Source organism: Pseudophryne corroboree, chromosome 2 (assembly GCF_028390025.1).
Source record: "Pseudophryne corroboree isolate aPseCor3 chromosome 2, aPseCor3.hap2, whole genome shotgun sequence".
NCBI classification, from domain to species: Eukaryota; Metazoa; Chordata; class Amphibia; order Anura; family Myobatrachidae; genus Pseudophryne; species Pseudophryne corroboree.
The window spans coordinates 650,664,271-650,685,271 of NC_086445.1; the positions used below are offsets into that span (position 1 = coordinate 650,664,271).

The 21,001-nt window shown below is 46.6% G+C and overlaps 1 protein-coding gene across 3 annotated transcripts in view; it reads left to right on the forward strand.

Annotated features, from left to right (window-relative positions):
* Positions 1-21,001, forward strand: part of GGNBP2 (gametogenetin binding protein 2) — a 374,808-nt gene that overhangs the window by 104,959 nt on the left and 248,848 nt on the right. For all 3 annotated transcript variants that reach the window (XM_063955008.1, XM_063955007.1, XM_063955006.1), the window contains exon 2: positions 3,291-3,368. In XM_063955008.1, the coding sequence (XP_063811078.1) occupies positions 3,291-3,368 (78 nt within the window). The remainder of the gene's footprint in view (positions 1-3,290; positions 3,369-21,001) is intronic.

Genomic DNA, 21,001 nt, shown 5'->3' on the forward strand with positions numbered 1-21,001 from the left:
GATCTGGTGGCTTTTTTCTCACAGAAGTCCCTATTTAATTTTTTATGAGGACAGAGCTGAACTCAGAACTAGTCAGCAATTTCAACCAACCTATTGCTTCAAAGCAGACAATTGCACGCTGGCTTAGGCTTACTATCCAGCATGCTTATTCCACGGCAAGTTTGCGGTGTCCAAAATCTGTACAGGCCCAGTCTACTAGGTCGTGGGTTCTCTCTGAGCGGCTGCCCGGGGTGTCTCTGCTTTCCAACTGTGCTGAGCAGCTACTTGGTCAGGTTCAAACACGTTTGCTAAGTTCTACAAGTTAGATACTTTGTCCTCTCAGGACCTTCAGTTTGGTCAATCAGTTCTGCCGGTACCTCGGCACTCTCCCACCTAGTTTGGGAGCTTTGGTACATCCCATGGTACTAAATGGACACCAGTATCATCTAGGAAGTAAGAGAAAATAGGATTTTAATTGCCTACCAGTAAATCCTTTTCTTGTAGTCTGTAGAGGATACTGGGTGCCCACTCAGTGCTTCGTTCTTCCTGCACCGTTACTCATGGGCGTTCCAGAGGGAGTAGCTTATGTTTAAAGTTACAAGTTTTGGTTTAAATGCCAGCTCCTTGGTTCCCAATGGCAACCCCATGGTCCGGTGTCCCCCTCAGAGAAAAGGATACAACGGTAAGTACCTAAAATTCCTTTTTTTCTTTTCTTTTTCTTTTCCCCCTGTTTAAAAAAACAAACAAACCAAAAACAAAAATGTGTTCAGTAAAAATAATTTATTTGCAGCATATAAGGGACAGCACTACCTTCAAGCTTGCTGAGATTACATAAATTTGTTCTTTATAAATGTCCATTCATCATGTTCAGGCTGTTAACTTGCAACAATACTGCGTATTGATATACTAACATAATTAAAATAAATAAATAATAAAAAAAAGTACTGATGATAAATTGAGAGAATATAGAGACCTTCTCAAAGTAAACTACAATAAAATACACACAACCATTTTTGTGTATTTTATTCCACTCTTCTTTGTGAGGGTCTCTTTATTCTCTCAATGTATAGGTACTCAATTTAATTTCCTTTTAAAATATTTGGAAAAAACACATTCTAAAGAGAGTGACAGCTTAAATGAGCTGCAACTGGTAAGAAGCAAATCACTATTGTACAAAAATAGTTTTGGTGAAAAACTGCTGGGTTTTGTAATTGTTTTCAGCGTTTCTTAAAAGTCAAGATTCTCTTGATCATAAGTAAAAATTGTACATTAGTCTATTAATCACTCTTGATTAAAACACATTTGTTTGTAAAAGTACAGCATTTTGTGGGTAAATATCTGTAGAGCATGTTCTGTGTTTTTTTTTTTTCTTCCTTTTTTTCCCCCTCCATTTTTGTATATGGAGATCAGTTGTACATACCTCCACGCAAATTGGTCTATTGCATATGTACAATTAATAGAGGAAATCACTGCAGTGTAATACGTTTTCCAGGCTTGCTGTCACTGTGTGTTGTTCTGGTGTTTCACAACACTTTCACAATTGTAGAAGAACCCTAGAGTCAATCTAGCAAGGTCTGCTGCCTATAACAGCCGCCCGTTTTTCCTTTAGAGTACGACGCACTCACCGGATGCTACAAAGTCTTACACTTAAAACAGATGGGGCTTATACAATTGTTGGTAATAGTTGTAGCGGATGGAGACTAGAATACAGCTGTAATATTACAGTGGCAAGAGTAAGTTCTGCTAACTGGATGGATTCCGTGGCCAGAGATGGAGTGATGGTACAGAAAATATACCACTAACCCACTAAGTATGGGAATAAATGACCAGCAAAACACCCGCCATTGTCTATCACATCGCGGACGCATCCTTCCAGGATGCGACCGCAGTGTGCAAGGTCGCGCACGCACGGTGCGGCTACTGCTGTGCATGTGCAGTTTGCCAATGCAGGCTGCACTAGTGGCCATGTCTGAATAAGGCACGAAGGGAAGTGCAGGAATAAACAGGTTTCCAATGCAAGGCAGGAATATCTTTACATGGAGCCGGTGTGGAGAGACCAAGAGCAGAGTCTGAGCAATAACCAGAGTAGCAGGACAAGGTGGCAGTTCACCACAGCAGTACCTAAAGCAGAAAATCGCCGGCAAGGCTGTGTGGTGCTGACTGCCTTTTTAACAGGAGTGGAAGCCAACCAGCAGCCCAGAGGAAGCCCAGCCATTAACAACATAAACTAAAGCAGCTGGGAAGCTGCACATAGAAACAATATTGTCCCGGTTGCTAGGCAACAGCCGGGACTAGGAACTTCCGCCTAGAGTCCTCGCTGCCTAGTAACAGTTGGGACTACAGTAGGAGCTTGTGGAAAGTGCTTCACTCGGCTGTTTAAATAGCCCGACAGACAGTGGCGGCCAGCGATGATGCGTGAGCGCACGTCAGCTCTCCTCGCCCAGCCATACACACTGGCCGAGTTTGCGCTAAAAATGCCAAAAGTGAGCTACTTTGAGCTCAAATTCGCCCAGTGTGTATGGGCCTTTAGTTGTACCATGCATCCTGCAACACACACACACTCCAAAATATGTATCGAATTTGCATCACTAATGCAACAATGGTGCAAAGGATACCAGTTCTGTCATTGAATGCAGCTGCTGTGTGTGTGACTTAGACGCTGAACTGGTTTAAAAGACCGAGGACTGATAGGAGTAAGTCACCCCATGCATCATGGTGCTTAATCTGTGATTTACTCTGCGATATAATATATGTATAATTTGCAACAATAATACTAATCCTGAGGGGGCAGTGCAAATATTTGCGTCGGTGACAGTCGCCCAACGAAGCAATTCTGTTCCTCTGTTCGGACATGAGCAGCTGCCGATGCCTTCATTAGCAAAAACATGCGAAAAGTGACCGTTCGGGGACCCAAACGGCACTTTTTTGGGTTGAGCCATTTTATGCAGCTTAACCTGGCAGTGCAGGGCGCGATCAGTGCAGAAGAAAAAATTCATTAGCGTTCCCCGATCTTCATTCACTTTTAGGCAGGAGATCAGGCGCGCATAAATAATTGAATTGTCCTCTTGGACACAAGGCAACTTTGTATGTGCCTATGATGCAAGTAATATCCCAAATTCAGGAAAAAGTCTTGAACACCAGGCATTACAACCTATGGAGGAGTGTCCGAAGTTGCGCCAAGCGTCTTGCGGCATATGAAGCAATGGGGAAATGTGTGTGTGTTTTCCATTTATTTAAAAAAATAATAATTCTCATACGGTTTGTACACATGGAAACTAACCAGGTGTCCCTTAACTTAACTTAATTTTCAGATGGTGATGGAGTTTTCAGATAACATGTTGACCCTTGATAAACAGATTGACACCTTGCAACTGAAGCAGTTTATACAGGTACTGATACAGATATTTCAGTGACTTTGCTGTACCAATGTTAATGAAGTTGACTGAAATGTTGTCCTAGTGAATTACATATGATCCGTACATTTTTAACTGCACTGTATCAATGATTTTAGTAACACTACAGTAGCTCAATGCGCTATTTGTATTTAAGCATAAATGTATGCTTCTGACTTCTGAAATAGGAAAAGGCTGTGATCCTTAGATTTCCTTGTCCTCTCAATATTTCCAACACCAAACTGGGAGAGGATGATCTAATACATGCTGTCATGCATACTTTAGAGATCAAAATAATTACGGGTTGCCCTTCTGCTGTCTAAAAGTATGAAGAACCCAGTGGTGGTTTTTTTTCTTTTCTCTTACGTCCTAGAGGATGCTGGGGACTCAAAGGACCATGGGGTATAGACTAGATCCGCAGGAGACATGGGCACACTATAAGACTTTGCATGGGTGTGAACTGGCTCCACCCTCTATGCCCCTCCTCCAGACCTCAGTTAGATTCTGTGCCCAGGACTGGACACACACTAGGGGAGCTCTCCTGAGTTTCTCTGAAAAAACTTTGTTAGGTTTTTTTATTTTCAGGGAGACCTGCTGGCTACAGGCTCCCTGCTTCGTGGGAGTGAGGGGAGAAGAAGCAGCCCTACTTCTTCTGAGTTAAAGGCTCTGCTTCTTGGGCTACTGGACACCATTAGCTCCAGAGGGTTCGATCACTTGGTGCGCCTAGCTGCTTGTTCCTGGAGCCGCGACGTCAACCCTCTCACAGAAGCCAGAAGAAAGATGCCGGGTGAGTATATAGAAGACTTCAGTGACGGCAGAAGACTTCGGTAACGAGGTACAGCGCAGCGCGCCATGCTCCCACACATACTTCCAACGGCACTTGCAGGGCGCAGGGGGGGCGCCCTGGGCAGCATGTTACTGAGGTTGACACTGGCTAAAGAGATATATTATAAGTGCCTAGGCACTAAATATAAGCCCCCGCCAGTATAAATATTCAAAATTGAGCGTTACTACAGCGCTGCGAGATGGGGGCGTGGCTTAGCCCTCATAGCTTACCAGCGCCATTTTCTCTCTTCACAGACTGCAGAGACGCTGGCCCGGATCCTCCACTTTCCTGATCTAGTAACAGGGAGCAAAACGGGGGGGGGGGGGGTGTAATTTGGTGCTATTATAACAGCACAGACATCTGATTTTCGTTCTCCGTTTTGAAATAGGCGCTGGGGTATGATCTAGTAACTCCCTCTGTGTTTCTCTAACAGGCTTCCCTGTGGGTCTGTCCCCTGTAGCCAGTGTGTGTGTGTCGGTACTGTGTGTCGACATGTTTGAGGCTGAGTGCTCCTCCTCGGAGGAAGTTGCTGGGGGCGCAGAGAAGGATTTGGGAGTGACTACTTACGCACACAACCCTTCCCAGTTTCTTCTAAAACCATGGGTCCGGGATGGTGCCGCTGCACGGAGCAGCGCATGGCGTGTCGGTCCTCACAAAGAGCACCCTCACTGCCACACGCAGCACACTAAATGCTGCAAGTGTTGGACGGAGCTTACAGAAAGAAGCCCCGTCGCAGCCATGAAGGAGTGATCAGCTGGACGGAGCTTACAGAAAGAAGCCCCATCGCAGCCATGAAGGTGTGATCGGCTGGACGGAGCTTACAGATAGAAGCCCCGTCGCAGCCATGAACGAGAGCTGGACGGAGCTTACAGATAGAAGCCCCGTCGCAGCCATGAACGAGAGCTGGACGGAGCTTACAGGAAGAAGCCCCGTCGCAGCCCTGAACTGAACAGCTGGACGGAGCTTACAGATAGAAGCCCTGTCGCAGCCCTACCTACAAGTCAAGGTATGCAGGGGGGGACGGGGCGGTCAGCGCGCGCTGCCACCCCGCTGTGTGGGGTCCGTTTTTATTACCGCCGCTCGCACCCGCCGCTAATACAGCGCCCGCCCCAGCCGCTCCGTCCGCGCTGTACGGACTTCAAAGCCAGGGAGATTGCCGCAGCATAGCGCTCTCTCTAGCGCCGCCGGAAGCCGCTACACGCCGCTCCAGCCAGCCGAACACTCGGCCGCTCTCCTCACAACGTACCCTGCCTCCCTGCAAGGTCAGCTTCCCGGCACCCGCTCCCCGCTGAGACACGGAGCACAGGGGGAGGGGGACAAGCCACAGGCAGCGCTGCTGCAAGGGAGGATAAACTTATAATATGCTGCATGACAGGCTGCCACATTCATAGGTTATATTAATAACCTGACCTGTGATTATCACTGTATAGACTATTGAGCCTATATTAACACAGGAGGCATGTATTGTAACCTGATCTGGGATTATCAGTGTAAGCATGGCATGGGGGCCATTTTAACCATGCTTCCTGTTTCTTCCTGTTTATAATTCCAGAACGTTCCTGTCCTACAATACTACTCCACCGGAGGCGCAGGGGTGTTAGTGGGAATTTTTGCTTCAGGTTTTATATAGGCTGGCCAAGTGAATGCATTTCGGCCATATATATATGTATATTGCACACCTTAAGTAACACTTTTACTGAGCGTGCAAGTGTCTGTCTTTGTTTGTGTGGTCTGTCTGCGTAATGAGTATGGCACCAGCAAAGACTACAAAAGACGTTTTACTGCAATGTCTGTACATGAATCTACCACATGTTCCATATGTTTTGTAGGTTTCCACTCCGGAACCCGGTTTCATTCCTATGCTACGCAAATGTAATGGCTGGGTTGCAATTAGAATTGGCCACCGTTCGACACGAGCGGCAAGATCCGAGTCTCGGAGAAGACCGCCAAATCTAACGGAGGAGTCTCAGCCGTTGCAAAAGTCCAACTTCACTTTGGGTAACAGGGTATTAATTTAATTGGTCTTATACTTTAACCGTTTCTGCTATGTTGCGGTCTGACAATTCTATACCAAACCTCACGGCGCTAAATAAGGGTGAGGAGGGCACATTAGAACAGCAGTCAGAAGTGCGTTTTTTTTGACAGCCCAGACATTGATAATGACCAGTGCGTCAGTCTCTGAAGTTTACAGAGACTAAGGAGCAATGGGGTTCTTATTTAGGATATCTTAATAAGATGTTAGTAGAAACACAAAATAACCAAATAACCGGTTCTATTTACCCGTTTCCACACAGTGACATCTACATTGGAGAATCCGCCATTGGTGGATTCGTCTGTGTCAGACCTTATAAAGACCCTTCAGACGTAAGATAGATTTGGGTCACTAAGGCGCTCTTTGTATGGAAACAATGACGATCACGTTATACTTATCGTTAATCAAATCTGAGAAGCTGCTGAGTAGCTATGTACAGCTTCTGCTGCAGGCTGTTAGCTCGCTTCTCGCCTTTCATCGTCGCTAGTTACAGCACGACAGGTTCTCTGGTTGCGTTCTTGGCAAGCGGAGTCAGAGGTCAAAAGAATACGGTGGCCAGAAGTTGTTTGATCCTAAAATTGACAAATTCATTTCTCAGGCCAAGGCGGAGGGGGGAGAGTCTAGTTTCCTGCCATTGCCTCCACCGGTACCAAGACGGAAATACTCTGGTCCGGCGTTCACTTTAGACTTCAGTCCTGTCAAGGCTGTGGTACAGCCACGCCTTGTAACACCAGGGCGCTAAAATCATCAACAAGCCAGTGGCTTGACGGGCTCCCAGGCCATATTGGATTTCCAATTGTGGGAGCGCGCCTTCAGACGTTACATTTGCCGGGATTCCAGACATCCACTGATGGATGTATCCGCAATTTAGTGTTAAAAGAAAGCGGTCTTCCGCCACTGCGTTTTTTCAAAACTGGACTGTGTCTGTCGGACGACAAGAAGGCGTTTTGGCAGATTGCCATTCAGTCTCTGCTGGATTCAGCAGTTTTTAATTCCAGCCTGGTACACCAACAAGGTCAGGGTTATTATTCGCGTCTGTTTGTGGTACCGATTTCGGAGGGCTCCGTCAGTCTCAATCAGTAAGTCACTTACTACAGATTGAAGATGGAATTTCTGCGGTCAGTATTTGCAGATTTGAAGCTACAAGATTGCATGATTGCGCTTGATTTCAAGGATGCGTACTTACACATTCCGATTTGGTCACCTCATCAGAGGTTTTTGCGTTTTGCAATACGCCACACAGGCTCTACCGTTTGGCCTCTCGTCAGCGCCTCAGGTTTTCACCAGAGTGATGTCTGTGGTGATAGCTCATCTCAGATCCCTGGCAGTGACTATCGTTCCGTACTTAGACGATCTGCTCATGAAAGCTCCGTCTCAACAGATGCTCCTCCAACTTGCGCTGCTAAACATACACCCCGGTTGGAGTGTCAATTTCAAGAAATCGCATCTAATTCCGTCTCGACGACTTCAATTCCTAGGTATGATTCTCGATACGGTAAATCAAAGAATTTTCCCTACTACAACAGAAAGTACAGATTATTCATCTGGTACAATAAGTGCTCAAGCCACGCACACTCTCGGTACATTTGTGTATTCGCCTATTAGGAACAATGGTGGTGGCTTTCGAAGCGCTTCAGTTCGGAAGTTTTCCCTCCCGTCCATTTCAACAATAGTGGTCGGCCTCGCATCTGCAGATTTCCCACAGGGTGAGGTTGTCGGCAAGGGCGAGGGTGTCTCTACTCTGGGGCTCAAGGTACACAATTTAACCGCAGGCGCGGCGGTTGGAATTTAATAATTCTAACGGCGAACGTGAGTCTCAGAGGTTGGGGAGCTGTAGTTCAAAATTGTCAGCGACTGGGTCTCTGGGCGGATCACGACAAATTGCTGTCTAAAAATGTCCTGGAACTATTTACAATGCACTACGACAAGCATTACACATGCTTTCCTCTCAGACAGTCCAAGTGCAGTCAGACAACGCGACGGCAGTCGCATACATCAACAAACAAGGAGGAACGAGAAGCCGCATGGCAATGCGGGAAGTAGCTCGAATCCTCAATTGGCCAAAATACCACCAGGTGATATTGTCGGCAGGGTTCATTCCGGGAGTGGACAACTGGGAGGCGGATTATCTCAGCCGTCGGAATTTTCATCCAGGAGAATGGGCATTAAATCCAGAGGTGTTTCAAAGGTTGGTCCACAGGTGGGGTTATCCTCAGGTGGACCTGATGGCATCTCGCCACAATTACGAACGCCCCAGTATGTGTCCAGAACGAGAGATCCAAGGGCAGTGGCGGTGGATGCTCTCACAATCGCGGGGCCGAACAGCCTCGTGTATCTGTTTCCACCGTTTTCCGCTGCTCTCTCAGTTGCTAAAACGGATCAAAAGAGAGTCCGTCACAGTCATACTAGTGATGCCGCATTGGTCTCGGAGAGCTTGGTTCTCGGATCTCCGCGGACTACTCGCATACGATCCTTGGCCGCTCCTACTACGTTCAGACCTGTTACAACAGGGTCCGTTCTTTTACCCCGATTTAGCGCGGCTGCGTTTGACGGGGTGGCTGTTGAGACCGCCCTCTTAAGAAAAGAGGGCATTACAGTATCGGTTATACCAACCATGTTACGAGCTAGGAAGCCGGTTACGGCAGCTCATTATTACAGAATTTGGAGTGCCTATATAGGTTGGTGTGAAGCTAGGGAGTTTCCGACATCATCTTTCAAGTTATCCCGTCTTTTGTTATTTCTACAGACTGGGTTAGATGGAGGACTGCGTTTATCTACACTAAAGGTGCAGGTATCTGCGTTGTCAATTTATTTTCAAAGACATTGGCTCTATTGCCGTCAGTACACATTTTTCTCCAAGGTGTCCTCAGAGTACAGCCTCCATTCATTCCACCTACAGCGCCATGGGACTTGAATCTGGTTTTAGATTTCTTACAGTCTTCATATTTTGAACCCTTACAGCAAGTGGATATAAAGTTTCTCACTTGGAAAACTATTTTTCTTTTAGCCTTAGCTTCGGCAAGGCGTGTTTCAGATTTGGGTTCTTTGTCATGCAAGCCACCGTGTTTGGTGTTTCATAATGACAGAGCGGAACTTCGAACGAATCCCGCTTTCTTACCAAAGGTAGTGTCATCTTTTCACATCAATCATCCAGTAGTAGTTCCTGTGTTGACAGCACATTCTGGAACTCTGGATGTGGTACGCGCATTACGCGTTTATGTATCCCAAACGTCTACAGGTCGTAAGACGGATACGTTGTTTTCTATGATGCGGCAAAGATGGGTTGGCCAGTTTCTAAGCAGACCTTATCCAGATGGATAAAACTGACTATAGGTCAGGCTTACCTTAATGCTGTGTTACAGCCGCATACATCAGTAACAGCTCATTCCACACGTTCTGTGGGAACTTCATGGGCAGCTGGTCGTGGAGCTTCTACGACGCAGCTTTGCCGGGCGGCTACATGGTCTTCAGTGCACACGTTTGTGCGCTTTTACAAGTTTGATACGTTTTGCGTACGGGGGAAGCTTTGGTACGTCCCAAGAGTACTCCAGTGACCCCTAGTGGATGAAAAAGAAAATAGGATTTTGGTACTTACCAGGTAAATCCTTTTCTTTGAATCCATAGGGGGCACTGGACGCCCACCCAGAGCAGTTTTACCTGGGTTGTATGGTAACACATTTTCACCGACTGGTTCAAATTTTCTAGTTCTATCGGTTATGGTGTCAACTGTTTCGTTGTCAGTTACGTTATGTGTCAACCTCTCTATCGCTCCTGTTCGGCTCAGTAAAAAACACTGAGGTACTCGGGGAGTATGGAAGGGAGGAGTGTTACTGAATTTGAATATTCAGTGCCCTGTTCCTTTCGGAAGCCGTCCATATCCCAAGAGTACTCCAGTGCCCCCTATGGATTCAAAGAAAATGATTTACCTGGTAAGTACCAAAATCCTATTTTTTGCATCGGCAAAAAAGACATATCACCCGCACATGCAGTCCTTTCGGCCCAATAAATACAAAAAAGCAAGAGGTTCTTCCTTCTTCGCAGGTAGGGGAAAGGGAAAGAAGTCCGCAGCGACTTCAGGTTCCCAGGAACAGAAGTCTACCCCTACTTCTGCCAAATCTTCAGCATGACGCTGGGGCTCCTTTGCGGGAGGCCGCTCAGGTGGGGGCACGTCTCAAACTGTTCAGCCAAGGTTGGTTTCTGTTTGGATCCCTGGGTGTTGCAAATAGTGTCCCAGTGATACAAGCTGGAGTTTCAAGACGTTCCCCCATGCCGATTTTTCAAATCGACCTCGCCAGCTTCTCTTCCGGAAAGGAAGGAGTAACTGTGGCAATCCAAAAATGATGTCCGGATCAGATCATAGTCCTGGTACCTTTGTCACAACAAGGGGAGGGGTTTTATTCAAGCCTTTTTGTAGTTCCGAAGCTGGACTGCTTTGTCAAACCGATCCTAAACCTAAAAAAATCTGACTCTACTTGAAACGATTCACGTTCAAAATGGAATCACTGAGGGCAGTGATTTCCAGTCTGGAAGAGGGGGGCTACATGGTGTCTGTGGACATAAAGGATGCTTACCTGCATGTTCCCATTTATCCTCCTCACCAGGCTTATCTGAGATTCGCGGTTCAGGATTGCCATTACCAATTCCAGACGTTACCTTTCGGTCTCTCCACGGCGCCGAGGGTATTCACCACCAAGGTGATGGCTGAGATGATGCTTCTCCTGCGTCAAAAAGGAGTCAATAGAATACCTTATCTAGACGATCTCCTGATAAAGGCGAGATCCAGGGAGCAGTAGTTAAAAAAAACATCACACTCCCTGTCAATACTCCAACAACACGGTTGGATTATAAATTATCCAAAGTCGCAGTTGGAACCGACGACAAGATTGTCTTTTCTCGGGATGATTCTGGACACAGAAGTTCAGAGTGTTTCTTTCGGTGGAAAAGGCACTGGAAATCCAGAAAATGGTCAAACCAATATTGAAACCATCAAGTGTGTCGATCCATCAGTGCATTCGGTTGTTGGGGAAGATGGTGGCGGCCTACAAGGCCATACAGTTTGGCAAGTTCCATGCCAGAGTATTCCAGTGGGACCTGTTGGACAAGTGGTCGGGATCCCACCTTCACATGCACCGGAAGATAATCCTGTCGTCAAAAGCCAGGATTTCGCTCCTGTGGTGGCTACACAGTTCTCACCTGCTAGGGGGACGCAGGTTCGGGATTCAGGACTGGCTCCTGGTAACCACGAATGCAAGTCTCCGAGGCTGGGGAGTTTTCACTCAGGGGGTAAGCTTCCAGGGAAAATGGTCAAGTTAGGAAACCTGCCTTCACGTAAACGTGCTGGAATTGAGAGCCATTTACAACGGCCTTCAGCAAGCGGTACATCTTCAAGATCATCCCGTGCAGATCCAGTCGGACAATGTAACAGCAGTCGCGTACATAAACGGGCAGGGCGGAACGAAAAGCAGAGCGGCAATGGCAGAGGTGATGAAGAGCCTCCTCTGTACAGAAACACATGTAAAGGCTCTGTCTGCAATTTTCATTCCGGGAATAGACAACTGGGAAGTAGACTTCCTCAGCAGACACAATCTCCATCCAGGAGAGTGGGGCCTCCACCAAGAAGTCTTCGCAGAGGTGACAAGTCTTTGGGGAGTTCCTCAAGTAGACATGATGGCATCTCGTCTCAACAAGAAGCTTCAGAAATATTGTTCCAGGTCGAGAGACCCTCAAGCAAGAGCAGTGGGTGCGCTGGTGGCCCAGTGAGTGTTCCGGTCAGTGTATGTCTTCCCTCCACTTCCGCTGATTCCAAAAGTGCTCAGGATCATAAGAAGAACAAGTTTGTGCAATCTTCATTTCCCCAGACTGGCCAAAGAGGGCTTGGTACCCAGATCTTCAGGAGTTGCTCATAGAAGATCCTCGGCCTCTTCCTCTTCGCGAGGACCTGCTGCAGCAGGGGCCGTGCGTGTACCAGGACTTACCGCGGCTACGTTTGACGGCATGGCCCGTAAGGGTATTTCTAAGGAAGTCATCCCCACCCTTATTCAGGCCAGGAAAGGAGTAACGTCGAAACCTTACCACCATATTTGGAGAAAATGTGTCTTGGTGTGAATCCAAGAAGGCTCCTACGGAACAGTTTGAGTTGGGACGTTATTTCCATTTTCTGCAGGCGGGTGTGGAGGCGGGCCTCCGATTGGGATCAATCAAGGTCCAGATTTCGGTCTTGTCGGTGGTGTTCCAAAAACAATTGGCCTCTCTTCCAGAGGTTCAGACCTTCGTGAAAGGGGTTCTGCACATCCAGCCTCCTTTTGTGTCTCCAGTGGCATGGGACCTTAACGTGGTGTTGCAGTTCCTTCAATCGAATTGGTTTGAGCCTCTACAAGAGATAGTTGAAGTTTCTCACTTGGAAAGTGGTGATGCTTTTGGCATTGGCATCCGCACTGCGGGTGTCTAAATTGGGTGCCTTGTCTCACAAGAGCCCTTACCTGATCTTCCATGAAGATAGGGCAGAGTTGAGAACTCGTCAACATTTTCTTCCATAGGTGGCTTAATCTTTCCACATAAACCAACCTATTGTGGTGCCAGTAGTTACTGACACGTTCACGGAGTCAAAGTCTCTAGATGTGGTAAGGGCTTTTAAGATTTATGTCGCTAGAACAGCTCGAATACGGAAAACAGAGTCTTTGTTTGTCCTGTATGCTCCCAACAAGATTGGGTGTCCTGCTTCCAAGCAGACTATTGCGCGCTGGATCAGAAGTACGATTCAGCACGCTCGTACTACAGCTGGATTGCCGTTACCGACGTCTGAAGGCCCATTCCACTAGAACGGTGGGCTCATCCTGGGCGGCTGCCTGGGGGGTCTTGGCATTGCAACTTTGCCGAGCAGCTACTTGGTCGGGGTCCAAACACATTTGCAAAATTCTACAAGTTTGACACATTGGCCGATGAAGACCTCAAGTCCGGTCAGTCGGTACTGCAGGGTCATCCGCACTCTCCCGCCCGTACTGGAGCTTTGGTATAAACCCCATGGTCATGAAGTGGACCCCAGCATCCTCTAGGACGTATGAGAAAACAGGATTTTGATACCTACCAGTAAATCCTTTTCTCCTAGTCCGTAGAGGATGCTGGGCGCCTGTCCCACTGCGTACTTTACCTGCAGTTTTGTTATTAAAGTTACACAAGTTGTTTTATTATTTTCAGCATGTTGCTGTAATTGGTTCATGCCTGCAGGCGTGTTATGTTGAATGCCATGTTGTGCGGCATGGTTGAGGTGTGAGCTGGTATGTATCTCACCACTAGTATTAAAGTAAATCCTTTCCTCGAAATGTCAGTCTCCCTGGGCACAGTTCCTATAACTGAGGTCTGGAGGAGGGGCATAGAGGGAGGAGCCAGTTCACACCCATTGAAAAGTCTAAAGAGTGCCCATGGCTCCTGCGGGACCGTCTATACCCCATGGTCATGAAGTGGACCCCAGCATCCTCTATGGACTAGGAGAAAATGCTATCAAAATCCTGTTATTTCTATGTATATGTGTAAATTTCTAATTGCACATGGAGTATTCAATTAGCGGAGAACCTTTTTTTTTGTTTTGTTTTTGTTTTTCCCCCCCTTGCGCGAAAAACTGATTTTATTGCAAATTGTGAGACACTGATTTCATTAGCCGCAATAATTTATTGTTGATAATTTTATCATGAATTTCATTTCACCTACTCTGAGCAGGTGCAAAGTTGGGGAAAATTTTATGATAAAGAGGGTCATTCCAACCTGATTGCTCGCTGCAGTTTATTGCAGCGATCGGGTCGGAACTGCGCATGCGTCTGCGCTGCAGTGCGCCGGTGCATGCCAGACGGCCAACGTTCCCCAGGTATCGCCTCTGCCTGAATTACAGGCTGAGGCGGTCGCTGGGCGGGAGTGTGCGGCAGGCGTGGCTGGACCGTGCGGAGAGCGGGCTGCAGCGGCTGTGTGACGTCACACGTAACCGCTGCGACCAGGTGCAGCGTTTATCAACTCCCGGCCAGCCGCAGGAGCTGCGCTGGCCGGGAGTTACTCCTCAAGCACATAAGCATCGCCGCTGTGCGATGCTTTTGTATTGGTATGGGGGGCGGACTGACATGTGGGGCGGACTACCCTTTGCTGGGCGTCCCCCCACATGTCAGGGGAGATGATCGTAGCTGTGCTAAATTTAGCACAACCGCGATCAACTCTGAATGAGTCCCAAAAATGTGAGGATTTGGTTCACAACCCCCTTGCACCTCCCCCACCCCCCCTCTTTCCTAATGACTTAAGTAGGCACTTTGACGTTTTCCATTAATTTTAATTGGCCAATAATGACATGCAATTTTTGGAGGGAAAAAGTACAAAGTTACGTGATTCTGGGTTCAAGGTATGGGACAGGTGCTTTGAGTGGGACAAATGGTTTTTAGGCTTGCAGGAGGGAGTGGTCAGTCTTTTTCCAAATTTTTTTTTTTCTCCTCTAAAATGGGCCATATATATAAATGCATATAACAGCTATTTGACTCATCTTAAGTACGCCAAATTGGTTTAATATGACCTATGTTAGTTTGCAATTTTTTTGAGGTACATGCTGATTTTCCCATTTGCACCTACAATTTTAATTCCAGAATTTTTGCATAAATCCTGTTTTTCACAATTTTTTTTAAATCGTACCTATTCAATTCCAAAATTGTAAAAACAGGATTTGTGTAGGTGAAAATGGGGAAATCAGCCTGTACCCCAAAAAATGCTTTTGTTTGGCATCCAAAAAATGTTAAACTAACATAGGATAATAGCACAGAAGTGTATTAGAGGTCATATTAAATACATTTGGGGTACTTAAATTAAATGGCTGTTTCATGCATTTAAGAAAAAAAAATATAAGCGATTTGTTTTTCCTGCAAAATAAGTGCTCTCATTGAATTTGGGGTACAAGAATGGGTTTAAATATATATTTGGGTCATTTTAGGATACTTTAAAAAAAAAAAATGGGAAATAAATGACTACACCCACCTGCAAGCCTAAAAACATTTGTTCAACTCGTAAAGCACCCCAATATACCTGTCCCATACCTTGAATCCCAAATTCAGTCACTTAGCACTTTTTTACCCCAAGAATGACAATTTTTGGTCAGTTAAAAATAATTAAAATCTTCAATGTGGCTACTTAGTCACTGTGACTATGGAGGGGGTCCCAGGGCTTCTGCACCAAATCCCGACATCTTTACCTTTTTAAAATATAAATTTTCCCTAACTTTGCACCTGCTCAGAGTAGGTGAAGTGAAATTCACGGTAAAATTATCGACTATAAAATATTGCGGCTAATTTTAATAGGGGTCTTTCACGATTTGCAGTAAAATCACAGTTTTTTTTGTGTGTGTATAAACTGGTTATCTCCGCTAATTGAATACTCCCCAATGTGTAATTAGAAATCTACACATACATAGACATATACAAATGAAAATGGTAGCAAAATGGAAGTTGTTGTTGTGTTTTTTTTTTTTTTTTAAGAGCATTTTAATTAAACATGAAAATACTCATACAGGCACTGAAATCCTTTTTTTTTTTTTTTTCATATCCTTTTCAAGTATTCTTAAAGGTTAAATTTTAAAGAAAAACGGTACATAACTCATCTGCCTTATGGTCCCCATACACTTATGCGATGCTCTGTGACACAACATCGTGGGGCATTGCACCTGAACTGCCAAAGTAATCCATGGTAATCGCGTGATAAGCACGTCACCGCCGCCGCTCCCGGCGGGTGTCAATCGCGCATTGCAGTGCGATTTATCGCTTGTGTTTTTAAACACACATGCAATTGCACTGCGATGCGATAAATATTAAGTGCAGCACTTAATATCTTGCGACGTGACATTTGACCGACATGCCCGCGTATCGTGTTGCATGGTACCTAAATTGTACATACAATCCTTCGATTTATCTTACAGATGCTGTCGAAATCGAAGGACTGTACCTGATATCTCACAAGTGTATGGGCTATATAAGGGTGATAATGCTAATTGAACCCACTTCTTCTTCTCTTTTTTTTTTTTTTTTTTTCTTTTTTCTTTTGCACCAAAAGAACTAAGTATGAAGTAAAGGAATGTATAATGAACTCTGTCAGGAAAGATTGATCTACCATTCTATTTCTGGAATCTCCATATATTAATTGACAAAGGGTCAAAATTTGTACAGTACCCAACATTACTAATTTTCAGGTGCATGATGAAATGTCAGACATTTCCTGCAACCAAGTGGTGGGGATCAGTACTAAATCCCGCTGGCCGGGATCCCGGCGGTCGAAATCCCGATGCCGGAATCCCGACCACACAATCCCGACAGGGGTGGCGAGCGGAACGCAGCCCCTTGCGGGCTCGCTACGCTCAGCACACAATTATATTCTCCCTCTATGGGTGTCGTGGACACCCACGGAGGGAGAATATGTCGGGGTTGTGCCGGTCGGGATTCTGGCGCCGGTATTTCGACCACCGGGATTCCATCCGGCGGGATCCTGACCGCCTCCCAGCTGGTGTTTTTACTGAATGTCTATTTTATATTTGATTTCTGCAGCAGGGTACACTGGTATTCCACCGGCAATAACATTGGGGGTGTAGAGTTGTATCTTTATCTGAGGCACCAACAGACTAAAGCTTTGACCGTTCCCTGGATGCATTGCACCGCCTCCTCTATAGCCCCACCTCCAAGCACTGGAGCTCAGTTTGTAAGTTGGTGCCTACAGTGCAGGCCGCTAACAGGTGGGGCTGCGCTAGGCAGCCCTAATAAGAACTTTTTAAGAAGAGAGAAGACTTCAGGGGCCACAGCACAGACACTAGATGCTGTGTATGTCATGCTGACATTCTGTGCTGCGGCTCCATCACCTCCCCCAGCGGCGCTGCATACTCCCGCGCCTTGGTTGCTGGGTACTTGCAGCGGAGGGGCTCCGGTCATCAGGCTCACATCACTTGCTGTTGCTCTCCTGTGGCCGCACTTTAGGGAGGAGGTAAGAGGGTCCCCCAGGTGGGACCCGCCAAAATCGTGATCCGGTCACAGGACGGACCGCGCCGCAGGTGTGGACAATGTGGCCGTGCAGGGTCCCCGCTATATCCACCAGGGCAGGGAGCACAGGTCGGATTTACTAAAGTCCGTTTAATATAGGCTCCATAGTACCCGGTGGTGAAGTCCAGCATGGGGGATAAGTTGCTGACCTGTAGCCCCTCCCCCAGCTCCAGGCACCATCTACAGCAGGTGTTCCCGCACTGGAGCTGCACCTCTCCCTCACTCCCTGTCAGCGTTTGGGCGCCATTTTCACAGAGCAGTGCTGATCCTGGGACTGCTGGGCACTGTCTCCTCTGTAAAGCCGCCTGCCTCATCTGCACTGTGCATTTACAGGACGCTTAAGTATTTTACATGTTGTTTAGACAGCGTTGGTTAAGTGTACTGCTATATGAATATTTAGTACAAGTAATCTGTGATATACATCCAGTGTTTACTGTGCATTGTTATGTGTATACATTTTCTATATGTAGTATTACTAGTCCAGTGCAGTTTTATTTCTTATACGTCCTAGAGGATGTTGGGGACACTTCAAGAACCATGGGGGTTATAGACTGGATCTGCAGGAGACATGGGCACTTTAAGACTTTCAAATGGTGTGACCTGGCTCCTCCCTCTATGCCCCTCCTCCAGTCTCCAGTTTAGATCTGTGCCCAGGCAGACTGGATGCACACTGAGGAGCTCTACTAAGTTTCTCTGAAAAGACTGTTTTTATTTTCAGAGGGGCTGTTGGCAAGTCTCCCTGCTTCGTGGGACTTAGGGGAGAGAAGTCAGACCTACTTCTAGTGAGTTTAAAGGCTCTGCTTCTTTGGCTACAGGACATCGTTAGCTCCTGAGGGTTTGGAACACTAGGTACGCCTATGGGTTCATTGCCGGAGCCCCCCTTGCAAAGCCAGAAGTCAGAAGACAGGTGAGTAGAAGAAGAAAAGACTTCAGTGACGGCTTCTGAGGTACAGCATAGCGATCGCGCCATGCTCCCACACACAACGGCATTGTAGTGTGCAGGGTGTGTGGAGGGGGGGGGCGCCGCCGCCGCCCTGGGCAGCATATAAATCCTCAAAAAGGCACTGGCAAGAGGGCACTGTCCTAACCCCCGCCGAATATTCGTTGGAAAATAGCGGGATGAAGCGCGCCATTGAGGGGCCGGAGCTTCCTCCTCACAGCCACACAATACACTGCTAGACATAGGCAGGGTGCAGGGGGGGCGTCCTGGGCAATTAATACACTCGTTTTTGGCAAAAGGGGAATAAACACACTCTGTCCTACCCCCGCCAGTGAAATTAATTATTTAAGTTAGAGTGGGAGAAGTGCGCCATTATGGGGGCTAGCCTTCCTCACTAAGCCAGCACACTTCTCAGCGCCATTTTCTCCTCAAGAGAAACGCTGGTCCTCCCTTTGCTACTGCTTTGTATCAGGGTGCATATAAAAGGGTGGGGGGGAGGTATATGTTATATTATAAAGAGCTGCAGGTCTGTTTGTTATATTTCACAGATTTGTGTGTTTACACTGGGGTGTGAGCTGGCTAATCCCTTTTGTGTCCCTCTGACAGAGGTCTGTCCCCTATCAGTCCCAGTGTGTCTGTAAGTGTGTGTGTGATATACGTGGGTGACATATCTGAGGCAGGGAGTTCCTTCACGGAGGAAACCATTTGGGGACGCAGAGTTGTAAGGTGGTGACACTATCGGCACACCAAGAGCTTACATGGGTGCATGAAATACATGGTGGTATGCATCATATCAATAAGAGATTAGATAAAGCTGTATCTAATGCTGCATGCTGAATATGTAGAAGATATGTTGGTCAGCATTCTGTTCTTCCATCTGCAGGCGACCCTCTCTGGGTCACATGAAGTCCATTTAAATGTTATGGCTACTGCTACTGACACGGACTCTGAGTCCTGTGTTGACGATGGGGACTCCAGGGAAATAGATTAACTCCCTCCCACGTGTGTAATATATTCTTTACCGCCAGTAACCCCCTGTGTTAGACAGTGCACGGTCCATGTTGACAAAGAAGGTAATTCTCCCTGCACCTGGCACGGCTTCACTAAAAGAGCCTGCAGACTGTAAGATGAAAACTACATTAAAATCCATTTATGTTGCTAAAGGTATACTGCTCAGACCCACTATTGTCCTCAGAATTTGACACGATTGATAAAGATGATACTCCTTAAGTTAGGGAATATCAAAGACGCTGCCGCCTATATGCTAGAAGCAATGGAAGATATTGGACTCTTGAGTTCACAAGCCGCTACCATAGCAGTATCGGCTCGGCGGGCGTTGGGGATTCGCCAATGGAACGCGGATGCAGATTCCAAAGAGAAATATGGAGGCTCTCCCATATAAGAGGACGCCTTATTTGGTGATGGACTGGATGCATTAGTCTCTGCGGCTACCGAAGGCAAGTCGACATTTTTGCCCCCTGCACTGGAAAAAAGACCACCCTCGCATGCAGTCCTTTTTCAGCCCAGTAAGTACAGAGAGACGTTTCCCCTTATTCACAGGACGGGGAAGAGACGAAAAGATGTCTACAACGGCTTCAGATTCCAAGAACAGAAGTCTACAGCATGACGCTGAGGATCCCTCGTGGGAGGTACCTTGGGTGGGGGCACGTCTAAAAACTGCTCAGTCAGGATTGGAGTCAATCTGACCTGGATCCCTGGGTGTTACAAATAGTGTCCCAGGAATACAAACTGGGGTTTCAAGACGTTTCCCCATGCTTATTTTTAAAATTGACCTTGCCAACGTCCCTTTCAGAGAGAGAAGCACTTATAACGCTAATTCACATTTTAGGTCAGGCCAGGACATATTCCTGGTGCCTGGGTCACAACAAAGGGAGGGGTTTATTCAAGCCTTTTTGTAGTGCGGAAACCGGACGGCTCGGTCTGACCGATCCTGAACCTAAAATCTGAATCTCTACTTGAAACGTTTCAAGTTCAAGATGGAATCACGGGGGGCAGTGTTTTCCAGTCTAGAGGAGGTGGATTACAGAGGTTCAGTTGACGTAAGGGATGCTTACCTGCATGTTCCCATTTATCCTCCTTACCAGGCTTAGCTGAGTTTCGCGGTTCAGGATTGCCATTACCATTCCAGACGTTACCTTTCGGTTTCTCCACGGTGCCGAGGGTTTTCACCAAGGTGTTGGTCGAGATGATGGTACTCCCGCCTCAAGAAGGGGTCAATATAATTCCGTATCTAGAAGATCTCCTGATAGAGGTGAGATCCAGTGAGCGCATGGTACAAAACATCGCACTCTCCCTGTCCATACTCAAACAACACGGTTGGATTATAAATTTTCCAGGAAAGATTATTTTGGACAGGGTGTTCAGGGGAGTTTTTTTCTTCCGGTGTAAAAGGCTCTGGAAATCCAGGAAATGGTAATACAGGTTGAGTATCCCATATCCAAATATTCCGAAATACGGAATATTCCGAAATACAGACTTTTTTGAGTGAGAGTGAGATAGTGGAACCTTTGTTTTTTGATGGCTCAATGTACACAAACTTTGTTTAATACACAAAGTTATTAAAAATATTGTATTAAATGACCTTCAGGCTGTGTGTATAAGGTGTATATGAAACATAAATGAATTGTGTGAATGTAGACACACTTTGTTTAATGCACAAAGTTCTAAAAAATATTGGCTAAAATTACCTTCAGGCTGTGTGTATAAGGTGTATATGTAACATAAATGCATTCTGTGCTTAGATTAAGGTCCCATCACCATGATAACTCA